This window comes from Ciona intestinalis, unplaced genomic scaffold, assembly GCF_000224145.3.
Source record: "Ciona intestinalis unplaced genomic scaffold, KH HT000125.1, whole genome shotgun sequence".
Lineage (NCBI taxonomy): Eukaryota > Metazoa > Chordata > Ascidiacea > Phlebobranchia > Cionidae > Ciona > Ciona intestinalis.
In genome coordinates, this window is record NW_004190447.1 from 129658 (window position 1) to 138664 (window position 9007).

The 9007-nt window shown below is 32.1% G+C and overlaps 1 protein-coding gene across 2 annotated transcripts; it reads right to left on the minus strand.

The window, feature by feature from the left end:
- Window positions 1-91: 91 nt before the first annotated feature.
- On the minus strand, window positions 92-8887 carry LOC100185994 (protein phosphatase 1F). Of its 2 annotated transcripts, none has more exons than XM_002124279.4 (12): window positions 8572-8885; window positions 8053-8144; window positions 7165-7367; window positions 6489-6662; window positions 6155-6268; window positions 5732-5855; window positions 5139-5275; window positions 3901-4081; window positions 3265-3494; window positions 2727-2800; window positions 1612-1693; window positions 92-1062 (listed from the first exon to the last, which is right to left on the minus strand). In XM_002124279.4, the coding sequence occupies exons 1-12, from the start codon at window positions 8742-8744 to the stop codon at window positions 919-921; spliced, it is 1728 nt and encodes a 575-aa protein (XP_002124315.1). In that variant the 5' UTR covers window positions 8745-8885; the 3' UTR covers window positions 92-918. The 2 variants fall into 2 exon arrangements, with proteins under 2 accessions (XP_002124315.1, XP_018671567.1); XM_018816022.2 differs by having other exon boundaries at window positions 518-1062; window positions 6489-6659; window positions 8572-8887.
- Between the last annotated feature and the right edge of the window lie 120 nt (window positions 8888-9007).

Sequence of the window (9007 nt, forward strand, 5' to 3'; positions counted from 1 at the left end):
CATTACTATTTCATCTGATCTGGAAGAAATGCAATGTTTTCAATTGGTAATGGACTCGGCCTAATGGATATCGTACAAAAACACAACAATATTGTGGTGGATTAGAAAATAGAATATTTATTTCTGCAATATGGTAAGTGCAAGGTGGGGAAGCTAACTCATGAAAATATTTCATTAAAATCGGTAAAAGCTAATGTAGTATGGGCAGAGGCTTTCAGATGTGGGCGACTGCACCTTGTCAAAGCAACACATGCTGGCGTAACAACAAAACAGCGAATGAATTCACGGGCATGCTAAAATGGGACACAACAAAATGACGAATTTAAAATGTTGTGAAAAATTACGCAATCATGATGTATTGTGTCGAGTGTCTGAATATACGAACAAACCAATATAAAATAGTGCTCAAACATCTAATACATAGTGCTTAGATTAAAATGCAACTAGCAATTGGAAAAATGTCACGCAATACACAACCAAAATATAAGAGGGTAGGGTAAGACGTTACATATTTTCATTAGCTTTTCTCGTTTAATTTCATAGTTAACAAAGAAAACGTTATATAATTGTAGTCCAGCAGAGCGTTGTTAATTGTTCAAAACACAACCAGGAAATATGGGATATATGTGCTAACAGTCCATCTTACACCACAGTACTATATTGTTTTCAAATAGACTAGAAGTCGAATTCTGTGAATGCTGTTACACAGAATTTTAAAGATTTCACTCATATGCTATTTCATGGTTGAGTTAAACCACTAGTTAGAAATGTGTGTGTTTATAAAAAATGCTGTAGCTTTAATATAGATTACATGATAGCTATGTTGAACCCACACCCCATGTGTTTGCATAGGTGTATATATGGTGTTTCATTTTCATGTGCAAGCAAAGGGTTGTGTAAACAAAGCACACTATCTGGCTAGAGAACGGTTCGTGGGCGAAGAGGTTTTAAAGTGGATGAGAGCGAGTTCGTGATCACGATGGGAAGATGGGGAGGTTGGATGGAGGACACAGAGCGATCCTCATCACTGATCACTGATGGTTCAATAACCAACTCAGTCCTCTGGTATGAAAATAAGTTTTTAAAAATGAATCATCAGAAAGAAGTTTATTTAAGTTTTACTCTAATGTAAATGGATGAATCCTATGGCATGCCCTATGGCCTGGGATTTGGACAGAGTTGGCATTTTACCTGGAATATTGTTCTTGTGGATAAAATTGTGGAAAACGTGCATTTATGGACACTTATTTCTATTAGAAGTTTAACTTGATAATAATTAAACATAAATAGCTTGTTTGTCTGCTAGGTGTAACGACCACGCTTATTTTCTTTCAATTAAATGTAAATATGTTTTTAACTGTAAGCGTGTTTTAACAACTGTTGTTTTGTCGCCATATCCTGTCTTCTCGTTTAAATTGTTTTTATAATCTTCACTACCGTAATCGAAGGGACAAATAAAGTTATTTATTATTAATATTATCAAATCAATGCTTTATGTGCCTTTGGATTAACTGTGTCAGTGTGTTCCTTAGTAAAGTTTTATTTTATATATAAAAAAATTGTATTACAGCAGTGATATGAAAATAATCACCATACATGAAAGACACTTACTGTTGAATTATTTAATGATGTTCTTGTTGGTTCATTTGTTGTTGCAGATTTCCTTTGTGGAGATTTTGAAAATGCAGACGGTCTGTAAAGTAGGTATATTGACTAATATAAACTTTAATAAAACTAATTAACAATGGAACGTCTTATTTAACAGGCACTTTAAAAAATAAGAAAAAATCTTCTACCTATGACTATGACTATGAGGTAATTATAACTACACAGAAAATAAAATTTCACAAAATCAAATAAAACAACCTCGTAGAAACTACATATCAAACTTGCACTTTACTATAAAAATATGTGTTCTTAAACTTTTGTGGACTCTTAATTTATAATATGAATGCAGGATTGTAGAAGTCTTAAATCCTGTTGGTGAATGGTTAGTTTTATTAAAAAACCGGACATAATATGTGTTACTCGCCTCTGCACCTAAGCTACTGTTGTAAGCATATATTTGACTACATAGGCACATTCCAGTGAAGTAGTCTATTCAGAAAGCACTGTATTAAGTAATCACCAAGATAAACAGGCTCAAGCATTAAAAAACCTCAATTTATTGCTATGTTAATTTTATGTAAGAAATGAGTCATTTAGGTAGTAAAACCCTGGGAAATTTATGAAACCTAAAAAGGGGAACATTTAGTTAAGCGAAACCTGCCTCTAACTTAGAAGCAATGGGTTTAAAGCTCGTCGCTGTTACCACTGTAGGTGTATGTCTCCTTGGGCAAGACACCTAACGGCAATTGTTCCAACCCAGTGGTCACTAATGGGTTGTCTAAATTATCAGCCATACATAAAAAACAAAATAATCACTTACAAAATTACATACTTGTACTTGGTAAATGGCACAAGGTGTATAAAACAGAACACTCGTATTATAACGACTGTTGTTTCCAAACACACAAGGATAAAGTAAGTTACATTCAAGCAAACACAATATGATAAATATAATAAAAATAAAACAATCCCCCACAAGGTAACATACATGATAACTGGTAAGCTGGCACGCTGTTGAAAACAGAACACTCGTGGTATAACGACTGTCGTTTTCCAGCCACACAAGGATAGAGTAAGTTACTTTCAAGCAGCCACACTACACAACATTAATTGCTCACCTTTTTCTCTGTGGGCTGTACAAGGTATGTGGTAGTTTGGCATGTTTCGATGACTCAGTGACAATTACTTGCTCCTATGTTAACAAAATATATCAAAATAAAGTAATCATTTCTAAAACATAGTTTAACCATTTTTTAACAGAATTTAACCATTTTTAAACAAGATTTAACCATTTTTAAACAGGATTTAACCATTTCTAAATAGGATTTAACCATTTTTAAACACAATTTACCAAATTTAGACACAATCTAACCATTTCTAAACATAATGTAACCATTTTTAAACAGAATTTAATCAATTTTAAACATAATTTCATCATTTTTAAACATAATATATTCAATTTTTAACACAATTAAATCATTTTTAGAAATTGACATATCACATTTGATGAGTAAAATATAAACATCATTATCTCATAAATAACATTCACATTTCCATTCTCAGTAGCTTGCCCACTACAAATGCTACGAAACATGTCTGAAACACCCAGTGATCCAACCCATGAGTTATATAGCAAGCTTTAGTGAAGCTACTCACTTTTTCAACAGTGGTTTGCTGAACAGCATTCCTTGCAAAGTTGACAAGCAGTTTGTGCGGAATTTTAATTTTTTCCGCAGGTTTCATTTTCACACCGTGTACCATGCCATACTGGGTGCCTGAGTTAGGTGGATTCCCAGATTTAAGATTACTTCTGCTATTGTTGTTGTTGTTGTTATTGTTGGTTGAAACTTCTGGCGAAACAGGCAACTCATTTTCCTCTTTTGTTTCTGTTAAATGTAATGTACGTTTTAATATTAAATTATTAAGTTAAAATAAAATTTAAAAAAAAATTAAAATTAAACCATAATCGATTAAATAAAAGTTGAAGGAAAATTAAACATTTTTTGATAAAAAGATATTTGCATAAAAATCAAGAAATTACCATATCAGACAAATTCCTTTTACACAGAAGAAATAAAACATACACACTAATTAAAAAGAAAAATCTTAACTTTTGCTTCTGTTGAATCAATGTAATATGTGTTTTAATATTAAGTATTTAAAAGTAAAAAAAAAATTAAACAATAATTGATTAAAACAAACTTGTACAAAAAGAAATTAATTAATTACACATTAGAAAAAAGACTTTTTACACAGAAGAGATGAATATAAGCAATGATTATAAAGTAACACCTTCTATTTTTTCCACTTCTTCCGTTTTTGTTTCATCTTCAATATTCCTAAACTCGATGTCTTGTTTAAGGAACACAATCACCACTGTTATGTTGTCCGTAGATCCTTTGTCTTTAGCCTTGATGCACAGATGCCGAGCGATTCCCGTACGTTCCCCACCCTCCCGCATATAATCGGTAACCTGGAATCAATCATGAATCAATAAGGTCATTCTAATATTCATCATGGCTGCTTCGTTACTTATAGTAGGGTGGGGTAGGATGGGAAACCTTTAGCACATAATATCATATCCAAATATCCTGATTGTATTTTAAATAGTTAACAATGGTCTATGGGAGTTTTGAGGATATAGTTTTATAATTCTTTGAATGTTCTTTGTTTACTACCAAATGGAATGAGAAAATAGAATGGGAAGGTGTCTCATCTTCCCCCGCCCTACTATATGTTGAAAACATGGCCTACTCAATACACGGCCTAGGAATACACCGAAACTGCTCAGAAAATAAGAGGCCTATTGACACCAATAATGCCCATTATAATACGATTAGAAATTATTGAATATATGAACTTCTTTTGGTGAGGATACATACGTGCTTCATGGGTTATAATTTTATTTAATACACCTAGTGACCATGTGCGAGCTACCAAGTATAAAACTTCTGTGTAAGATTATTTTTTTCCAATGGCTGACAATTTGAACAATTCATTATTGCTTTTAAAGCAGTTACTTTAAATTGTCTTGCACAAGTTCTCGGTTAAGATGAAAGTGTTAACATATCGTTATATAATATTATTAAGCAACAAACAACCCATGATTGACATTATAGGCGGCAAGAATTCAAAACAAGCAGGTAAGCAAAACAATTTTAACTGTAGAGCAAAAACCAGAGTAATCAAATAAGCGTTCCTCTTATGATAACGTTTGGACCACGTGCGCAGTTGAACGTTTGATTGTGTGCGGGCTTACCTGTTGCACAATACCTAGGTTGTTACCTCAAGTTAGATGAACACACTGTCTCTTACATTAAGCTACCAATTTACATGTGTTTATCACATCTTTTTCCCCCTTTTCCTGTTTTTCCCTTGTTCCTGTTTTTTTCACTGTTGCGGTACATTCCCTAATGAAGTCCGGCCATACAGCAGACAAAACTTTGGAAATATACTACGTTTTTATAACAGATGAGCCACTAAAATATTATTTACATGTGGATTATTTGCATAATGTCAATTTGACATACCAGGTTGATGAGGTTTGTTCCGTTGAAGACGTCCCAGAATCCATCACATGCTAAACATAAATACTCTTCATCCCCCTCCAGTGGTAACGTTACAGTGTCCGCTTCACCCGAGATGTAAGGCTTGTGGTCTGCATCTCCTGGAATAAAAATAATAAATATTTTTATAAAAACAAAAAAAAAATTAGAAAGTTTTTATAAAAAAAACATTGAAAATATTGAATATTTGTAGATGTATACAAATAAAATCAATCATGTTATGAACCTTTTTTAGTAAAACTTTTAGTAAGTTTTAAAAAAAAGGAAAAATAATTACAGTTTTAATAGAAGAATGTACCTGTATCAGGTTTCAGTATTTAGTTAAAACATTCCGAACTCTACATTTTCATTTTCAATCATGTTTTGCATTTTTTTGTTTAAAATATTTATTTAGAGCAGACTGTAGGCAAATTTTGCTAAACAGATCTTGTTAATAAACAGTTTGCCAAGTTAAGTTGGTGTATGTAATTTTTTTAAATTTAAAACCTTTAACTGACAAAAATATGCAAACTGAACGGATTTTCATGCGACAAAGATGATAAAATAATAGGGCCGACCTATAGCTCTTGAAACAGCCACCGTTCCATTAACCCTCCATGTTCCAAACCAAACAACACAACCTCCCAACTCTTCAATTCTTAACTTCTCATCTGGCCTCTCAGGTTTGTGGGGGGTGGTTAACTAACATGACAAAGAAACGCACACTGTTAATCTAATTTCAACCGATCAGTTAAATTTGTTTTTCAATACATAAATCACAAAATTTAGAACATTTTGGTCTCATACAATAAGTAATAACTTCATATTATAATCCAAAGTATTAAAATAGACCATTGTTAGTTGTTTAAAACATGATCAGGGTATTTGGATATTATGTGCTAAAGATGTCCCGTCCTCCTTTGCCCTAATTTATTACATATAATATATGAACTAATAAAAATTGGTTCAAAATTTATTCGTTTTCTAAATGTATCACTCACTTCAACAGGTTTTCCATTTTTGATGAGCACAGCTTGGCTATCACCGACCCAAGCAATGTTTATTTCACTCTTTGTAACCGTGGCAACTACAGCTGTGCTCCCACAATGCAAGTGCTGAAAAGAAAATTAGGAGATAATTTATTTGGCCAGCTGGAAAGGCTCAACAATCTTCCGCCATTCTATTTAACTGGCCAACCATGGTTGAAAAAGCAAATTAAAAACACACCATGTTTAGTTAAATTACACGACAACACAAACATTCTTCAGTGAATAAACGCAAATCTGTGATCATTTATTATCACCAAACATTGTGGTTGCAGCATATATATTTCACCTCTTTAGTGGCTTTCGCACAAAATTCATCATCTAATGTTTGTATGCAAGTTTTGAGGTCACTGCTGTCATTCTCAACGTAACGAACATGCAGTTGTTTTGCTGCATAGTTAGATGCCGTGACACCACCATGGCCGTCGTATACACCATAGAACTGAGTCACTGGTTGATCCTGCTGGTTAAGTAAAACAAATATATATATATATATATATATATATAAAAAAATAAATGTTTTTTTGGTATTTCATACTACAAATGCAATATAAAACGAAGAATAAATCTATATAAAAATAAAGATTACAAATAATTGTAAATGATAACAATAGGAGAAACTTTACAGCATTTTCCATTTATTTAATAACACTAAATAAATTCAATTTAACAAATATAAATGATACTAAAAAAAAAACCACACACCAGTCTTATCTTTACAGTATTGGAAAAAAGGTATGCATTTATTTTAGACTGACGGATTTACATGCTTTTTGTTTTACTAATAAAAACCACAGAAAAAAAAAATTCTCTGTAGGCTATATAAAGGAATATAAAGTTGCTTGCAAATATGCAGAATTTTTTACCAGCTGCAACTTTTTCAGGGTATATATATCTTGCATGTACGAAATGTATTTGGGACTGTATATTCGGCAGACTGAAAAATATCTTCACTTATGACTTACCGTTAAGTTAAAAATGGAGTTAAGACTTGTTATTATGAGATGGTGGTCCTCCATTTTCCTCCTTGTATTCTTAATTCCACATGCTGAGTATACGGGAGGGGTGGGCAATGATGCTGCTTCTGATGAGAGCACGTCAAATGATGATTGACAGATCTCATAGGTTGTTTGCAATGTCAATTCAGCTATGGCTGAAGACTCATACTCTGAAATATGGCAACTTAAATTGGATGAAAAAAATTAAACAAACACAAAGGCATCTCAAAAATCAATATATATATATATATACATATATATATATGTATATATATATATGTATACTGATTCTTGGGGTGCTTTTATATATATTAATTTTGAATACACCTATCTGTAAAAATATGTGTATTTATATATATGTATATATATATATATATTGATTCTTGGGGTGCTTTTATATATATTAATTTTGAATACACCTATCTGTAAAAATATGTGTATTTATATATATGTATATATATATATATATTGATTCTTGGGGTGCTTTTATATATATTAATTTTGAATACACCTATCTGTAAAAATATGTGTATTTACCGAATCGGTAAAGCCTACTCACTGAATCACTAATCCAGCGCAAAAAATTGTAAATGCAACAACTAAACTATCCAATCTGACCTTAGTTATCTCACCAGTACACACATCAGGAATTTTAGCGACTATTTCCGACTTTTTTTACTAGTACCACCAACATCAAATTCTGACACTCTACTAACCAGATCCTGCATACTTTATTTATAAAATTAATATTTTTCGTATTATATAGACTACTTATATCACCTAGCTGACCAACACCAATGTGCAATAAACTTTATTATTCTAAACTAGAAAAAAGTAAGTTTCAGTAAGTATTACCATTAGAGGCTGTATCTTCTTGCTTTAACTTTTCAATAACTTGGTTTGAAACCTTCTTAGCGATGATGTAGGCCAGATTATCCGGACAATCACTGTTTGAAATAAGGCATTTTTTGACAAATTGGATTATATACACGAAGACAAAAATTTGAAGTATAATTAACTTTGATTTTTCTTTTCGATTGTGGTAGTTAAGATTTAAAACATATTGAAAAGACAAAACAGTTGTTAAAACACACACACTCTTACAGGTAGAACATATTTTAAATATTTACATTTAATTGTAGAAAATAACCTAGGGCACTACACCTAGTGAACAAATGAGCCATTTATTTTAATTAAGTTAAACTTCTAATAGAAACACAAGTGTGCGTAAAGACACAACCTGTACAATTGGGGTTCAGCTTTAAAGAGGATTGACCCAAAGATTATTTATATATACAATATACTTAGTTGAAAACCTTTTATGTTCATTAAACAAACAAGGAAAAAAGTTAAAACTACAAAGCTGAAGATTACCTTTGCAACAAATGCTGCAAGCACACGTAAATGCATTCGCCTTTCAGCTCTTTAGTTAATACAGAAGAATTCCGTAGAGCATATTGAAACGTGTTTGTCTTTATGGGTTTCTCCGGATATTTGGCAAAATAGTTATCAAGAAACTGACCATATTTGTCTGATGCTGAAGCCATTACGCAGCTTGGCACACCCAGTTACACAAGCAGTGGTACATAAGTACAGTACATTTAGTTTCTTCAAAAACCGCGAAACGACTTATGACGTCACAATGTACATTTTCGACTGCAGAGAAAAACAATTAAGTCGCCGTCGACTCCCCCGAAAGACCGACAATAGAAATCACAAACACTCACTGTATGTACCTTAAAATTCGACATACACATTTGACTTCAATCGATGCGATAATAATAACTGAAAATAGTTTTATAAATATTAG

Excerpts from the sequence above, each read along its gene's own strand:
- LOC100185994 (XM_002124279.4), bottom strand. The coding sequence starts at position 8,744 with ATGGCTTCAGCATCAGACAAATATGGTCAGTTTCTTGATAACTATTTT. Across the intron at positions 5,276-5,731 it reads GGCTGTTTCAAGAGCTATAG|GAGATGCAGACCACAAGCCT; the intron begins GTCGGCCCTATT and ends TTTTTATTCCAG. Across the intron at positions 1,694-2,726 it reads TACAGCCCACAGAGAAAAAG|ACCGTCTGCATTTTCAAAAT; the intron begins GTGAGCAATTAA and ends CCTACTTTACAG.